Below are 18,358 nucleotides of genomic sequence, written 5' to 3' on the forward strand. Positions count from 1 at the left end.
TGGGGGTCTAATGGTGGACATGGGCAGGCTATGGGGGTCTAATGCTGGACATGGGGAGGCTATAGGGTCTAATGCTGTTCATGGGGAGGTTGTGGAGGTCTAATGCTGGACATGGGGAGGCTATGGGAATCTAATCCTGGACATGGGGATGCTATGGGGGTCTCATCCTGGACATGGGTAGGCAATGGGGGGTCTGATCCTGGACATAGGAAGGCTATGGGGGGGGGGTCATCCTGGGCATGGGGAGGCTATGGGGGGTCTTATCCTGAACATAGAGAGGCTATGGGAGTCTCATCCTGGACATGGGGAGACTATGAAGGGGTCTCATCCTGGAAATGGGGAGGCTATGAGGAGATCTCATCCTGGACATGGGGAGGCTATGGGGAGTCTCATCCTGGACATGGGGAGGCTATGAAGGGGTCTCATCCTGGACATGGGTGGGCAATGGGGGGTCTGATCCTGGACATAGGAAGGCTATTGGGGGGGTTTCATCCTGGACATGGGGAGGCTATGCGGGGTCTCATCCTGGACATGTGGAGGCTATGAAGGGGTCTCATCCTGGAAATGGGTGGGCAATGGGGGGTCTGATCCTGGACATAGGAAGGCTATGGTGGGGGTTTCATCCTGGATATGGGGAGGCTATGGGGGGTCTGATCCTGGACATAGGAAGGCTATGGTGGGGGCTTCATCCTGGATATGGGGAGGCTATGGGGGGTCTGATCCTGGACATGGAGAGGCTATGAAGGAGTCTCATCCTGGACATGGGGAGGCTATGAAGGGGTCTCATCCTGGAAATGGGGAGGCTATGAGGAGGAGGTCTCATCCTGGATACGGGGAGGCTATGGGGAGTCTCATCCTGGGCATGGGGAGGCTATGGTGGGTCTCATCCTGGACATGTGGAGGCTATGAAGGGGTCTCATCTTGGACATGGCAAGGCTATGAGTGGTTTCATCCTGGGCATGGGGAGGCTATGGGGGTCTCATCCTTGACATGGGGAGGTTATGGGGGTCTCATCCCGGACATGAGAAGGCTATGGGGGGTCTCATCCTGGACATGGGGAGGCTGTGGGGGCTCTTACGATATATAGAAGGGGCTTTATTTGGGTTCAAACGGTATATAGGTGGATGTCAGCACACTTAATTCTGCTCAATATTAAATCATACAATTAATTAAAAAAACTGCGCCAGAAATGTACAAATAAAAATGCTCGCCACCCGGGTGAGAAAGGGTTAAATAGCTAGCATATTTATATCTGGGGAACACATGTTTGATCAGCACCTTGATTATTGTTGTTTTTCCCACCTCCTTCACATGTATTTTATCTTGATCTAATAAAGTTTGAGCAGAGCACTTTCTTCTGTAGCATCAGCGTCTCTGCCCCCTGCCAGGCTGAGACGCCGTCCCCCTTACCGTCGCGCTCCTGGTCCGGCGTCTTCCGGCCTCTCTGCTGCTGGAGCACGCAGCTTCCCGGGCACTGTGCTTAGGGCACGCGCGTGAGCTACCTCCCTCTTAAAGGGGCCGCGCGCGCCGTCCTAAAAAGTCCCCGACCAATGGCCGGAGGACTTTCCCTATTTAAAGCACCTCCTCCAATATGGAGGTGCCCGTGCAAGGTTGTTGCTCTGTGTTCCTGACGCGCCCCCAGGGCCGTGGGGTACTCGGCAGCCGGGCCTCTGGTTGCCGGGGATATCACGGTGGCTGGCCCGGTCCGTGACCCAGGGCGGTCAGTGAAAAAGGGGGGACTTCTATTATATGAGGTTGTTGGGATTATTCGTGACGCCACCTGTGGTGTCTGGTGAAGATCACCAGCGCTGCAGCAGTCCTCTGAGGCAGATGTTAGGGCAGCAAGTGATGGGACGGCTCCCCACAGGTGGAGCAGGCCTCAGGGCAGTGTAAGATGGAGTGGTGGTTGTGCTGGGCATTGTAGTGCAGGGGGAACAATGGTGCCGCTGAAAGAATGGATGGAGGCAGTGCGGTGTAGTCATCCAAGATTTTACTCACAGTTCTTTAGACACTTCACAGGTGCATGGTACAGGTAAAAGCCTCCCACGTTGCGCTGCGTTCATCGGGCAGAAGTTCAATCCTTCCTCAGGCAACTTGGGAATACCTGGCAGAACCCCACTTTCTCGTGTTCCTATTTTTACCATCTTTACTCTGGTCCTTCTCCCTCCTGCTCTGCGCTGCCCACTCTCAATCACGCTCGGGTGCTCTAGAGTCCTTCCTGTACGTCGGATCCGGGACCTACTTGACCTTCCTGGGGGATTAGAATGACGCAGCAATCCCTCTGTCTTCTGACAGATGCGGGGCATACGGGTGCCGTCCTGCAATCGCCGTACCCCCTGGGATCCTTTCTGTAGAACGGAGCCTACTCCCTGCTCCCCTCCGGGGCCTTCACACTTGGCCCTATCTGCGGAGCAGATCTCCCAATGAGACTCTGCTCCCGGACTGTTCCTCCGAACAGTCCCGAGCTGTTCTTCTGAACAGCTCCCTAGAACTCACACTACTACTGAACCACTCAACTGAACTGCCACCCTAAGATGGCTTCCCTATTTATACTCCTACTAAAGTGCTCCCTCTAACTACTTCCTCCACCCACACCCACTACTGGTTCCCCCTACCTTTGGGTTCCCCCCACTCCAGCCAGGGTCAGGGCTCAGCAGAAACATACATTGTGTCTTGCCCCTCCAGCTGGCCTGGAGTAGTGTAGTGTTGGATGCAGGTGTTTTGGAGTTCTGTGCAGCACTCCCATCCTACCTGAGAGAAGGGAGACACCACACCTCTGGGTGAGGTGCAGTACCTCTGTGGCGACTGAACCCTCAGGAGCGCCACATTTCTTACTGTTGCTTCAGCCCTCAGGTCCCTCTGCAAGTCAGTCCTGTCCGCCAGTCTGTTCTTCAGTCCAGTCCGCCAGTCTGACTACTTTCCAGCCCGACGGTCTGTCTACAGTCCAGTCCGCCAGTCTGTCTATGGGCTCTGCCCGCCTGCTCACCTAGAAGCACCTGCCTGTTACCTGCCGTGCCCGTCAGCCTGCTTACCTGGAAGCACCTGCCAGTTACCCGTTGTGCTCGCCAGCCTGCCTACCCGGAGCACCCGTCTGGCTATCAGCCGGATCAGCCCGCTTGTCTACCCTGACCACCCGTCAGCCCGCCTGCCGTGCTCATCCGCTGTACCGGTCAGTTCCTGCTATCTGACACGTGGGAGTCACCTGCTCTCATACAAGGTCGGTCCCAGAGTGGCACCTGGTTGCCCTGCTCGGTCCCCCCCTGGTTCACGGAGTCGATTGAGCCGCCGTGCGACCTTGGTCAGGCCAAGTAGGTACTTAGTCACGCCCTTCTGGTCCCTCCTTGCACCGCAGCACAGAGGTTCCACCACCCGGATCCGTAACATATTCCACATGCTTACCGTGTCCCCTATATGATTTTTTGCAAACTACAAACAGGACTTCTTATGGCTTGCTTTTTAAAGTGGCTTTCTTCTTGCCACTCTTTCATAAAGGCCAGATTTGTGGAGTATACGACTAATATTTGTCCTGTGGACAGATCCTCCCACCTGAGCTGAGGATCTCTGCAGCTCCTCCAGAGTGACCATGGGCCTCTTAGCTGCTTCTCTAATTAGTGCTCTCCTTGCTTGGGATGTCAGTTTAGGTGGATGGCCATGTCTTGGTAGGTTTGCAGTTGAGCCATACTCCTTCCATTTTTGGATGATGGATTGAATAGTGCTCCTTGAGATGTTCAGAGTTTAGGCTATTTTTTCACTATCTTAATCCTGCTTTACTCTTCTCCACGACTTTATCCCTGACCTGTCTGGTGTGTTCTTTGGTTTTCATGATGCTGGTTGATCGCTAATGTTCTCACATAAACCTCTGAGGGCTTTACAGAATGGCTGTAGTTATACTGAGAATAAATTACACACAGGTGGACTCAATTTACTAATTCTGTGAATTCTGGAGGCAATTGGTCACTCAGGATTTTATTTATAGACTGTAGGGGGCTGAACACAAATGCACGTCACAATTTTCAAATGTATGTTTTTAAAATAATTAGAAAACCATGTTTTATTTCCTTTACACTTCACAAATACTTGCTAAATTGTGGTGGCATTGTTACTGATCCGGGTGGTGGAACCTGACCAGAGGGGCGTAACTAAGTGCCTACCTGGACCGACCCTGGCCACACGGCAGCTTAGTTGACTTCGTGAACCAAGGAGGGATTGGGAAGGTGAACCAGGTGCCACTCTGGGACCGACCTTGTGTGAGAGCAGGTGACTTCCACGGGCCTGATGGCCGAGGCCGACAGGCACAGCAGATGAGTATGGATGGTAGACAGGCAGGTGATGTGGGTAGACAGGCAAGGCCGATAGGCAGGCAGGCGGGCACGGCAGATAGACAGGCAGGCGGGTACGGCTAATACACCGGCTGGCGAGCACAGCTGATAGACAGGCTGGCGGGCACGGCTAATAGACAGGCTGGCGGGCACGGCTGATAGACAGGCTGGCGTGCACGGCTGAAAGACAGGCTGGCGGGCACTGGAACCTGAAGACTGAGGAGAGTGTTAGTACACAAACAACAATCTTGCAAGGCACCTTCATTTTTGAGGAGGTGCCTTATATAAGGGCAGTCCTCCGGCCATTGGCTCGGGACTCTTTAGGACGGCGCGCTCGGCCCCTTTAAGAGGGAGGGAGCGCACGCCGCGCGCCCTAAGCACAGTGCCTGGGGAACTGCGCGTGGTATGCGCACCCCGGGCAGACGCAGGAGGGAAGTCGGAGGACACCGGACCAGGACTGCGGCGGTGAGGGGATCGGCGTCTCTGCCTGGCAGGAGGCAGAGACGACGACGCTACAGATATCACATAAAATCCCAATAAAATACATTTAAGTTTGTGGGTGTAATGTGAAAAATGTGGAAAAGTTCACTGGGAATGAATGCTTTTTCAAGGCACTGTATACACCTCAACAACGAGATCAACCAGATAAGTACTTACTTGTCTTAAGTTCTTGATGTGTGATTGTCACTATATTTCCTTTAGGTTTATCAGTTATTGGTTGCACTATAAATAAATGCAATTAATTGGTGTTATTAGCTTTGTATTGCTGCCTCCAGAAGGCACATACTGTACTGTGAGAGGTTCTACAAGGCAGCATATGACACCAACATGGCATATACTAGACACACGAAATTAAGCAAGTCACAGAAATTGTGACACAATAACACAGTGGCAAATGCTGGAACTAAATTCTCATGTTAAAAGGAGCATATACCGAGAAGTAAAGGTCTTTTTTGCAAGATGCCTTTGTATGGTAAAGTTTAAGAAACATAAACACCAGCTTGAGGATACATTTACTAAAGAGGTACTTTAAAGAAGCAATTCTAAAAGAAAATACTACAAATTTGAGGATTTTGCTAAATTTTTCTGAAAAATTTAACTTGCGGCAAAAAAAATTAGCCACAGGCGCATTACTAAAAAGCCACTATTTGCCTGGAAAGTACAGTACAGACCAAAAGTTTGGACACACCTTCTCATTTAAAGATTTTTCTGTATTTTCATGACTATGAAAATTGTACATTCACACTGAAGGCATCAAAACTATGAATTAACACATGTGGAATTATATACTTAACAAAAAAGTGTGAAACAACTGAAAATATATCTTCTATTCTAGGTTCTTCAAAGTAGCCACCTTTTGCTTTGATGACTGCTTTGCACACTCTTGGCATTCTCTTGATGAGCTTCAAGAGGTAGTCACCGGAAATGGTCTTCCAACAATCTTGAAGGAGTTCCCAGAGATGCTTAGTACTTGTTGGCCCTTTTGCCTTCACTCTGCGGTCCAGCTCACCCCAAACCATCTCTATTGGGTTCAGGTCTGGTGACTGTGGAGGCCAGGTCATCTGGCGTAGCACCCCATCACTCTCCTTCTTGGTCAAATAGCCCTTACACAGCCTGGAGGTGTGTTTGGGGTCATTGTCCAGTTGAAAAATAAATGATGGTCCAACTAAATGCAAACCGGATGGAATAGCATGCCGCTGCAACATTCTGTGGTAGCCATGCTGGTTCAGTATGCCTTCAATTTTGAATAAATCCCCAACAGTGTCACCAGCAAAGCACCCCCACATCATCACACCTCCTCCTCCATGCTTCACGGTGGGAACCAGGCATGTAGAGTCCATCCGTTCACCTTTTCTGCGTCGCACAAAGACACGGTGGTTGGAACCAAAGATCTCAAATTTGGACTCATCAGACCAAAGCACAGATTTCCACTGGTCTAATGTCCATTTCTTGTGTTCTTTAGCCCAAACAAGTCTCTTCGGCTTGTTGCCTGTCCTTAGCAGTGGTTTCCTAGCAGCTATTTTACCATGAAGGCCTGCTGCACAAAGTCTCCTCTTAACAGTTGTTGTAGAGATGTGTCTGCTGCTAGAACTCTGTGCGGCATTGACCTGGTCTCTAATCTGAGCTGCTGTTAACCTGCGATTTCTGAGGCTGGTGACTCGGATAAACTTATCCTCAGAAGCAGAGGTGACTCTTGGTCTTCCTTTCCTTGGGCGGTCCTCATGTGAGCCAGTTTCTTTGTAGCGCTTGATGGTTTTTGCAACTGCACTTGCGGACACTTTTAAAGTTTGCCCAATTTTTTGGACTTACTGACCTTCATTTCTTAAAGTAATGATGGCCACTCGTTTTTCCTTACTTAGCTGCTTTTTTCTTGCCATAATACAAATTCTAACAGTCTATTCAGTAGGACTATCAGCTATGTATCCACCAGACTTCTGCACAACACAACTGATGGTCCCAACCCCATTTATAGGGCAAGAAATCCAACTTATTAAACCTGACAGGGCACACCTGTGAAGTGAAAACCATTTCCGGTGACTACCTCTTGAAGCTCATCAAGAGAATTCCAAGAGTGTGCAAAGCAGTCATCAAAGCAAAAGGTGGCTACTTTGAAGAACCTAGAATATAAGATATATTTTCAGTTGTTTCACACTTTTTTGTTAAGTATATAATTCCACATGTGTTAATTCATAGTTTTGATGCCTTCAGTGTGAATGTACAATTTTCATAGTCATGAAAATGCAGAAAAATCTTTAAATGAGGTGTGTCCAAACTTTTGGTCTGTACTGTATATGTATGAAAATAAGAATTCCGCTTGGAATCTATTGATTTAATGTTGAGCTCGATAATGGAAAGGCAGCCTTCATAATGTCCGAGCCATCTAAACTATCTGGCTAGGGGAAAATGGATTGTAAGCAGTTGTAACCAATAACCCGTTTAATCACACACAGCAGTATAAGACCTTGTAGGCTACTTACATTATATAAACAGTCCAAAAAATATCCCTTTTTTATAGACAGATTCATACCTTAATGTTGTGGTCATTGGAAATGGAAGAACCTGTGGCGTTTTCGCGCAGTTGGGTGCAAAAAGTATTCTTGTTTGGAAAGTATCAAGAGCTTACCACTAAACAAAGAAGTCATCCCAAAATTATCTCTTTAGAACTCAAAACATAGGTACTGATTGAATGTGAAGAAGTAATTGTTTCTAAACTAGGAGTGAAAAATTATCCCTTTTTTGGGATCCACAGCTGATTTACTAATCACAAAATGATTAAGCAATTATAAAAGCTTTTTATCACGTCATCGAAAAATCATCTTTTTTCTGTTTTGAATAGTAAGAAGCTATGGCCTTTTGTCACCAAGTCATTTGAAGAATTAACCCTATTTTGGGAGGTGTTTCATATTTTTTTACCTTTGAAACTGCAAAAATCATTACTGTCACTCTTATTCCTTCTCATCTAGACTACTGAAATTGTTTACTGATTGGTCTCCCTCTTACCAAACTTCTGAATGCAGCAGCCAGGGTCTTATTTTTGTCCAGCTGCTACACCGATGCCTCCACCTTGTGCCAGTCATTGCACTTGTTGCCCATTCACTACAAAATACAATAAAAACTTATATCTGTCTCCCACAAAGCGCTCCACAATTCTGTTTCACCATACATCTCCTCCCTCATTTCTGTCTACCTCCCTACACATGCTCTCCGTTCTGCAACTGATCTAAGACTAACATCCTCCATAAGCCAAACCTCGCACATTTATCTCCAAGACTTCTCTCGTGCTGTGCCAGGTTTCTGGAATACACTACCCAAACTATCTGACTAATATCTAGCCCCCACATTTTTAAGCATGCTTTAAAAACACATCTATTTAGACAGGCCTATCACCTCAATTCACTATTCTAACTCTTCCTTGTTCCCTCTTTCTAAATTTTCCTTAGAATTTGGTCCCTCTTTCTCATCTGTCTCCACACCCTCCATGCACCCAATAGCACTTGGTAACTGCACTTAGACAGATAATGGCAGATGACCGGATCATGCAGCTTATTTGAAAACCCCTATTTATTATAATGATGGCTGAACCGTACATGACAAGTACTTTTTTACTTATTGTGTCCCCCCTATTTCCTTATAGATTGTAAGCTTGCAAGCCGGACCCTCTCTCCTTCTGTAAATGTTGAACTATGTGTTAATTTTTATTCTCTTTATTGTCTGTACATGTCCCTGCTTCATTGTAAAGTGCTGTGTGTGGAATATGTTGGCGCTATATAAATAAAATTATTATTATGTTTATATACACTCAAGAGAATACACTGTGTTCCAAATTATTATGCAAATAATATTTTCTCAGATTTTCCCAAATTACCTATATGAATTGCAGTCATTGTAATTTTCCAGTCAAATAACTATTAGAGTACAATTGAAAGGTTTTTGTACAAACTGCCTATGATAACAGTATATTTTTAAAAAAATTAAAACTCAAACTGCACTCAAAATGCATGTTCCAAATTATTATGCACAACAGGGTTTTCAATCTTTTCATTTAAATAAAGAACAAAAAAATGGTCATTTTTGAAATTATAAGCATTAGCAGGTTATTACAAACTGAAATCAAACAGTTTTCAACTCAAAACTTTATTCTAGGTGATGTTACATTTGCACATAGGACCTCTTGTTCGAAAGGAGCTTCTGAACTCTCTCGTCCATTGAATTTGTCAGGTTTTGGATGGTTTCTGCTTCAATTGTTTTGCATGAGGACAGAATACCCTCCCAGAGCTGTTGCTTAGATGTGAACTGCCTCCCGCCATCATAGACACTCCTTTTGATCATGCTCCAGAGGTTCTCAATGGGGTTGAGGTCAGGGGAGCATGGGTGCCACACCATAAGTTTGTCCCCTTTTATGCCCATAGCAGCCAGAGTTGCAGATGTGTTATGTGCAGCATGAGACGGGGCATTATCATGCATGAAATGATCTCGATGGTCCAGATGAATGGAGTGGAGGATGGCTGGTTGATGGACACCCCATGCAAACACGGCTACGGCGCTAACGAGGAGGTGGAGTAATGTTTTGGGCTGGAATCATGGGGAGAGAGATTGGCGGCCCTTTTAGGATCCCTGAAGGGGTAAAGATGAACTCCATAATGTATGTTGAGTTTCTCAAACAGCACTTCCTTCCATGGTTCAAGAAGAAGTACCGTGTATTCCGCAGCAAGATAATTTTCATGCATGATAATGCCCCGTCTCATGCTGCACATAACACATCTGCATCTCTTGCTGCTGTGGGCATAAAAGGGGACAAACTTATGGTGTGGCACCCATGCTCCCCTGACCTCAACCCCATTGAGAACCTCTGGAGCATCATCAAAAGGAGTGTCTATGATGGCGGGAGGCAGTTCACATCTAAGCAACAGCTCTGGGAGGGTATTCTGTCCTCATGCAAAACAATTAAAGCAGAAACCATTCAAAACCTGACAAATTCAATGGACGAGAGAGTTCAGAAGCTCCTTTCGAACAAGAGGTCCTATGTGCAAATGTAACATCACCTAGAATAAAGTTTTGAGTTGAAAACTGTTTGATTTCAGTTTGTAATAACCTGCTAATGCTTATAATTTCAAAAATGACCATTTTTTTGTTCTTTATTAAAATGAAAAGGTTAAAAACTCTGCTGTGCATAATAATTTGGAACATGCATTTTGAGTGCAGTTTGAGCTTTTTATTTTTTAAAAAATATACTGTTATCATAGGCAATTTGTACAAAAACCTTTCAATTGTACTCTAATAGTTATTTGACTGGAAAATTACAATGACTGCAATTCATATAGGTAATTTGGGAAAAGCTGAGAAAATATTATTTGCATAATAATTTGGAACACAGTGTATGTTTCCCAGCATCAGATCTACTGTCTAGCACTATGAAACACAGTGAGCAGCCAGGAGATATAAGGCTGGTGTGGTTGCACGCAGTTCAGTGAACCTTCCAACCTACCTGTTTTCCATATATATCCTCCTTCTTTTAGTCCATGTAATGTCAGAGCTGTCAATCAAGGAAGAGGAGGTTGGAGATTGATGCAAAACAAGTATTTGGGAAGCGGTACTGAACTGCTTGGCAAGACCAATGGTGCACACAAGACAACGGTGCAGAAGAGAGTAGGTGACAAACAGTTTAACACTAAGTGACAGATAAAACATTTTATCACTTACTTGTTGTGACTTCAGGTAGAATGGTAGCATCTTTTTTCTTAGTAAAAATGGTGCTTGGTGTTGCTAAAATGATAAGAAATGAACAGAGATTATCACATATGTAATATTGTTTCTAGAACCAAGAGATATACACAGGCTCGGACTGGCCCACAGGAGAGCAGGAGAATCCTCCGGTGGGCCACCACTCTCTTATATGAGCAGTACATGGCACAATATACGTGAATCACTATGTACAGACAGAGGCAGCATCTTATTCATTTACCAGTCTACCCAGTTCATTGTGATATAAATCTGTAAATGAGGATAATGTCACATTTGCATTTAGCTGAAAGTGCGATATCCTACTCCCTCTTTGGACTCTCACTTTGTCGTCATCATGTCACAAGGCATACACTATTTCATCAACGTTATTTGTGACCTGTGATAACCTGTGTCCTGTGATAACTGGTTACAGCAGGGGTCTCAAACACCCCCGCCCGCGGGCCACATGCCGTCCCTCCAGCTGCTTCATGCGGCCCACAGACACCATAGACTCCGATCGCGGCCCGGTCCAGGAGCCGCTGACATCAGCGCTGTAGTGCACTGTATTGCCGCACAGAGACTGGCTCTCTGCACAGCAATACCAATGCCAGCCGCCGGCCTATCAGAGGCCAGCAGCTGACATCTGCATCCCAGCGCAGCGGCGTATGACGTCACTGACATGCGCAGATGTCAGCTGCTGGCATTGGTATTGCTGTGCAGTGAGCCGATCTCTGCGCGGCAATACACTGCACTATAGCGCTGATGTCGGTGGCTCCTGGACCGGGCCGCGATCATCAAGGGGTCTATGGTGCCATATATAAACTATAATCCCCTGTAAATATTCCCTTTTGATTGACCGCCCTGGGTCACGGACAGGGTCACCGCCACTGTGACATCTCCTCTAGCAACGACCGGCCCGGCACCGAGTACTCCACGGCCCAGGGGGCGCGTCATCTTTGGCGTCACGAACAGGATATGAACCCACCGTTATCATCGGGTATTGTGCACCTAGAGACTGTGTTCTATATTGAATGTGGCGCCCACCCCAGAAGAACGGGCACCATTATGTGCATGCTCAAGGACAACAAAGAACTTCCCATAGTGGGCCGGGTTCCAGAATGGCGCCAAAAGCGGGGCCCGCCCCAAGCAGCAGTGGCCATGTATATAGATGGGTCCATCAAAGTGGGGGGACCGCCCCTAGGAGTGACCGACAGAAAGCTGCCATGGAACCACCCCCGAAAGGGGAGAGGAGGAGGAGAGAAACAGTGGAGACAGGGTGTGGTCTCCAGCAGACAAGCCAGACCGTACCGGGAAGCCAGTGTAGCACCCTGAGGATTCGGCTGCTACAGGGGTATTACACCTCAAGCCAGAGGTGTGGTATTCCACTCCCGGGTAAGGATGGAGTGTGGAACTGAGCTCAGATAGCTGCATGCACTACACACATCCCATTTCCGAGGAACAGACCGATGGTACTCCCACTAGAGAAATGTGCAGGTACGACAGTGTCTGTTCCTGGCTGGAGTGGGAGGGGGGTGGAACATCCCAGTAGTGTAGGGGCAGATAGGGGGAGCAGCCTGGGTAGTGCTAGGAGCTCATTGGGTGCTGGTCACCTGAGCTCACACATAGAGGGAGTATATAAGGTGGGCACCATCTTAGATCAGGGTCTTTTGCAGAGTGAGACGTCGGTCTTTTGCAGAGTGAGGTCAGTCTGTCAGTCTTTTGTCAGAGCAGAGCAGAGGAAGAGAGCAGAGGAGAAGAGCAGCTCCAAGGCCAAGAGAGAGAGAGAGAGGAGAAAGAAAGACCCAGAGGGGGAGAAAGAAGGAACTCCAAGAGCCCAAATTAGACCAGAGGGTGAAGAGTTGGCAACAGGGTACCGGATCCCAAGCTGGCAGAGGCTACAGCACACCTTAGCCAGGAACCGGAGGTCGTGGGCAGGATCGATCTGCCACGATCACCCACTAAATCCACCCGGAAGGCAGACCAGGAATAGGGTCAGGGAACCCAGAGACAAGGGTTTACCACCAAGAGGCCCGAGGGAGCCGGACATAGGTGGATCCCTGGTGGGGAAGGCCAGAGAAGAGGACAGGACAGAAAGGGAGCTCAGGACCACGCTCCAGAATCACCTGGGGGTTGGCCGAGTCCAGGACCTGGTGGACGCAGCACGGCTCGGGTGGTCACTCAAGGCCGGAGTGACCAGAACAACTGCAGTAAGTAAACAAACCCTGAACTGCACAGCCCGACTCTGAGTCTCATTTCCATCCTCGCTGCACCACCACAACCCCCATCCTCTACACCTGACCCCCTGAGGCTATACCCCTCCCGTTGGGGGTTATACTACCTAAGCTGCACACACATCACCAGCCTCAGTGGACCCTGCTGCAGCGGCGGCCGTATTGACCGCAATTCAACGGGTGGCGTAGTCGACACAAAAGAACATCTAGTAACATCATAAGGACTGCCACACAATGAGCTTGACACCCTGGGCACGGACCGGGTCACAGCCACTCGGAGACTACAACCCCCATCTGATCCGGCTCCGGGTATCCCCAACAACACTGGCCCAGGGGGCGCGTCACCAGCATGGACGGAGGTCAGGACCGAGCTCCCGCCCATGGCCTGCAGCAGCCCGAGACACCCCTCACCCTGGACAGGGTAATCTCTAAACTGTCCCCGGAGGATACAGAGTTCCTCCAAGCTGATGTGCACGAGCTGAGCCGCAGAGTGGAGGAGGCCCAGCAGGCAGCAGTCACAAGATGGAAGCAGGAGTTGCTAAAGAACATTGCTGCTCGGCAGCAGAGAGCGTTGTGTGACACCAGCAGCGTTCCAACCCAGGCGGAGTCTGATGAGCGCCAGGAGGCAGCGTGCAGCACAAGAGAAGCCGCGGGAGCAGGTAAGAGGAGTCTCCCTGTCCCGGGCGCTGAATGCGCTGACCTGCTCCTGGGCCTCCGGCAGGATTCTCCGTTCCCGGGCGCGTCCGCCCTAGAGCAGCTCCTGGGCCCAGAACCTGTAACTCCGGGCGCCCATGCCGCGGACCTGCTGCTCGGCCCCCTTCCCAAGCCACCTGCCCCTGCACCCGAGTGGGTGTACGGACGTACCACCTACGACTGGTCCGACAAAGTCGAGGACCAGCAGGGACCCCCTCTAATACCTGCACCAGCGCCCCTGGTTGCCTACCAAAAAGGAGAAGAATTTCGGTGGGACGACCGGGAGGGGAATCTTATGGGGTTCCCGTGGGAGACCCAGGCCCAAGCCCTCAGTAGGGAGGAATACTGCTGGCAAGAACTCCTGCAGCTGGAAAGGGAGCGGCACACCCGGCGGGTGCGCTGGGAGCAGATGGAGGCCCGGAATATGGCAGCCAAAGCTCAAGCCCGCAAGGCAGAATCGGTCACGCCCAGTCCCTGTGTGGAGGGGCTTATAGTCAAATTTGACCTGGAGGCCGGATGGGGCTTCATAAGAGATCCACAGATATATACATAGTTACATATATAGTTACATAGTTAGTAAAGCCGAATAAAGACTTGCGTCCATCAAGTTCGACCTGTTAGTTCTGTAATTGCTAAAGTTGATCCAGAGGAGGGCAAAAACCCCAAATGATTTAGCCAATCTTCACCTGAGGAAAAATTCCCTCCCGACTCTGAAACCAGCAGTCAGAATAAATCCCTGTATCAACCTACTATTTTATTTTATTTTTAAGTATATGCAGAAATCTGCCTGGTATCTAGAAATGCATCCAGTCCCCGCTTGAACTGGTTTAGTGAATCCGACATTACCGTCTCCTCACTCAGTGAATTCCATATTCTCACTGCTCTTACCGTAAAGAACCCCTTCCTATGCTGGTGCTGAAACCTTTTCTCTTCCAGTCTTAGTGAATGCCCTCTTGTTACCGTAATATCCCTCCTTTTGAACAAATCCCGGGCAAGGTCTCTATACTGTCCCCTAACATATTTGTACACATTTATTATGTCCCCCCTCAACCTTCTCTTTTCTAGGCTGAATAGTCCTAGTTTTGCCAACCTCTCTGGGTATTGCAGTCCCTCCATTCCCTTTATTAATTTTGTTGCCCTCCTTTGTACCTTTTCAAGCTCATTTATATCCTTTCTATATATTGATAGCCCGGGATATATTTGTGAATTGGCTGGATGTTGAGTCCCATCTTGAGCAAGACATCCCGACAGGAACCTCTACCCCGGTGATCGTGTCACTTTCACCCGACACAAGAGGGAGCGCGGGTGGTACGCCCTCCAGGTGTACAGAGTGGTCGAGGAGGAAGAGGACCTGCCCCCGCAGTCTAGGGCTGCTGACTCGGCTGGGTCAGCCTGCAAAAATGAGGTGTTTCCACGGCGGGGACACCACTACTAAAGCGTAGTAGATGGAACTGAACTGTACATAAGTTACCCAGAAGGGTACAGAAGACTTAATGTTTGTTATCCAGTTACCCGGTGAGGGTATAGAGACACTAAGGTTATGGACGGTGAATAACCGAAAAACTTTACTTGTATATAATTGCACTTCTTAAAGTGCTCCTTATTGGTTTTATGCAACGAATGACCTCAGAACAAAAACCCGTTTGGCATGGCCGTAGACGTGGTCAAACACCTGGATCACTTATGCCCTGCAGCCACGCCCAGGGCCTACATCGAGGGTTTTCAGACAGGTCCCTCATGTTCACCAGAATTGCACCTTGTTTAATGGAATGGACACCCGGTTGCAGATCGCGCTGTGACCTGTTAAAAATGTTTTATATGAAAAATGTTTCATATGTGAAGAAAAATGTTATTTAAAAATTCTTATAATGTTGTGATAAAAACGTAGCCAGTAACGTTCAAGAAAAAGTGCCTCCCATAAAGGGAATAAAAGTTTGCTTATCTTCTATGCGAATGCATTCTAACAATTTGCATGTCTGTAACATACCCTGTTTTTACTCTGTTCCAGCCTGCGGACGTGCTGTGTTTTACCAAGGGGGTATGTGGTGCCCCTGAGGGTTCAGTCGCCACAGAGGTACTGCATCTCACCCAGAGGTGTGGTATCCCACTCTCAGGTAAGGATAGAGTGCTGCCCGGGACCCTAACACCTGCATCCAACACATCCACTTCAGTAGGGCAGGGCGAGATTGCTCCTAAGGGAGGGCACAGTCCCTGGTCCCTGGCAGGAGTGGAGGGGAACCTAGTGAGGGGGAACCATGTAGTGGGTGTGGGTGGAGGACGTAGATCAGGGGAGCACATGAAAGAAGCTGTATAAAAAGGGGAGCCATCTTAGAAAGACAAGCCAGTCAGAGAAGGAGAAGTGAAAGGAGCAGAGGCTCTGCAGGAGCTCTGCTCGGGAGGAGGGTCCAGCCCGAGAGGCCCAGGGCTGAGAGAGGAGAGGGAGCAGGAGAAAGGCTCCAGGAACAGAAGGGATCCCAGGGGTACGGGAAGTGCTGGAGGCCACCCGTACGCCAGAATCTGCCAGGCGGTGGAGGGATCGAGCCGCAGAGGGTACCGGCCCCTAAACTACTGGAGAACTACAAGGCTCAGCTAGGAACCGGAGGCTGCTGTACTTGTAAGGTGCAGTGGCCACATCCGCAATTATATCACTGAAAAGGTGGCCACAGAGGGTCCAGGGGACTGCAAGTCGCCCGACAAGACCCGAGGCTACCGGATTGGGACACTGATTGCGAGGCGCAGGGCAGGAGGGCGAGAGCCAGCGCAGGAAGACGACTGAGGAAGGCACATAGAAAGGGGTTCTGTCAGACACTCTTGAATTACCTGAGGGATTGCTGAACCCCTGCCTGGTGAACGCAGCACGATGTGGGAGGTTTCACATTGCTTTGCATGGTAGACGGTTTTCCAAGCGTTTTCGCAGGTGTAAAAACGCTACAGAAACGCTACAAAAATGCTACGTGGGCACATGGCCTAAGATTTAAAAAGAAAAAACACAGTAGTTTGGCAATAAATGGCTTCACTCAACCAATAACCATGAGTGGAGAAAAAGTTTTTTTGTTATCATTCATATTCTCTGAAACAAGGCCAAGAAAGGAAAACTTCTGCTGAGGTATGTAAACTTTTGAGCCCAACTGTATATCCACCAATCTCTGATCAGAAGATGCACAAGTGATCTATCTGACCTTTACGAGAAATAAGTGGCCAAAGGTTCTAGAAACGCTCGTGCCTCTTAAATAATTTCGGCTATGTTTGGATTTTTTGGGAGGTTCCAGTCAATGGCTGACCGTACAGCTGCAAAGGACAAAGCGGTATGGTGCTGCTTTCCTGTTGGTTCAAGCTGTTTTGATTGGACATTAACCTATTCACGACATCCGCAGTACAAATGCCAGTCAAATAGCTATAAATAACAATTTATATATGTATATATATTAAACAAGCTGACAGGGATTGCAACAGGGGTTAGTAGTGAGAACAATATCACAATAGCAATAACAATAGCAATAACACACAATACATCACAATAGCAATAACAATAGCAATAAAATCCTTCTCTAAAATACTGTATCTAGCCCAAATATGGGAATAGCACTGAAGTCCATTGGTTCTGCAAATGGCCCTAACGGGGGTCTCCGGTTATTCCCGCTAGGCCTTTAAGTCTTTTTCTGACAAAGTCAATTAGCTCCCGTTAGACTTGTTCCACCTCACCCGTCCCCCTCCCAACCTGATACCCTAAACCCGATTGTTCCCGGTACCGTGAGGGAGCGGTTGAAGTGACAGCCCTCTTCAGTGATGACACTCGTCGGCTTCTGCTGTTGAGATCTCTCCGGCACGACTCGTTTCTATCCTCTCTTTGTCCTGTCAATCGGGGCGGTTTACCACGTCGTGGGTAGGAGGGTCTTCTACATTTCCTTAATGTCGTATCCAAGTCCCGGTCCTCTTCCGTAGCCGTGACACCCGAGGGACCGCTGCACTGAATCCCGCGCTCGTTCACCGGCAGCCACCTGTCTTGCCTTACGGGTCTCTCACCCCGGTCTCTCTCGCTGGTTACTTCAGCGCGTCCGGCCTGCGTCACGTCTCTCTCTGTGTCTGGCGCCGAAATCACCTCAGGCTCTGCGCGCTCGACCGTTAAATTTTGAAATCCTTTGCTGGAGGTCACCTGACCAGGTCCAGCGTGAAAACTTGAAATGCTCACCAGATGGCGCTCTTTCTCCTTATTACATACATCTCGCACTGATTCTCTGAAAGACTTTTCTCCTTCTATTACACATATCCAGCGCATGTCAAAAGTGGGTATATGAAGAGGGTTCTTATAGTGAACCCGCCTTATACCCGACAGGTGATGGCTGTGTATTACAGCCAGGACCTGCCGCTAACAATCATGGGTGGAGTGGGTGTTTACCTGTTAAAGAGCAGCATTTAACACGCACCGACATGTGTGCATGTAATTTTCACCGCCCATCAGCGCCCCCGTTATGTGATAGCGGGTCTCCAATTGGTTGTCATGACAGCTGGGGGTCAGCTGATGACCCCCGATCCTCTCATTACGGAGCTCCTTTGAAACCCTGTCTGTGGCTGGGCTTCAAAAAAGACCATGACTTCTGCTATATGCAGCGATGCTGGGGCATCGCTGTATATAGCACAAGCGATCAGACGATCGCATCTTTAAGTCTCCTCAGGGGGGTAACCATAACAGAAAAAGTAAAAAAAAAGTTTTAAAAAATATGAAAAAAAACAAAAAAAAACCTAAAAGTTCAAATCACACACTTTTTCCCCCATTGAAAATAAAGATATTCAAAAGATAAAAAAAATACACATATGGTATCGCTGCGTTCAGAAAAGTCCGATCTATCAAAATATAAAATCAATTAACCTGATCAGTAAACTCCATAAACCAAA

At 48.3% G+C, this 18,358-nt stretch overlaps 1 protein-coding gene across 32 annotated transcripts in view; it reads right to left on the reverse strand.

Moving 5' to 3' along the window:
- Positions 1-18,358, reverse strand: part of VSIG4 (V-set and immunoglobulin domain containing 4) — a 791,917-nt gene that overhangs the window by 374,527 nt on the left and 399,032 nt on the right. For 28 of the 32 annotated variants that reach the window (XM_073640892.1, XM_073640887.1, XM_073640903.1 and 25 more), the window contains 2 exons: positions 10,521-10,583; positions 4,977-5,042 (listed from right to left, as the gene is read on the reverse strand). In XM_073640892.1, coding sequence (XP_073496993.1) covers positions 4,977-5,042; positions 10,521-10,583 — 129 coding nt within the window. The remainder of the gene's footprint in view (positions 1-4,976; positions 5,043-10,520; positions 10,584-18,358) is intronic. The other 4 variants (XM_073640882.1, XM_073640893.1, XM_073640898.1 and 1 more) reach the window with 1 other exon arrangement.

Source organism: Phyllobates terribilis, unplaced genomic scaffold, assembly GCF_046119375.1.
Source record: "Phyllobates terribilis strain yellow unplaced genomic scaffold, ASM4611937v1 Scaffold_7__3_contigs__length_470593459, whole genome shotgun sequence".
NCBI classification, from domain to species: domain Eukaryota; kingdom Metazoa; phylum Chordata; class Amphibia; order Anura; family Dendrobatidae; genus Phyllobates; species Phyllobates terribilis.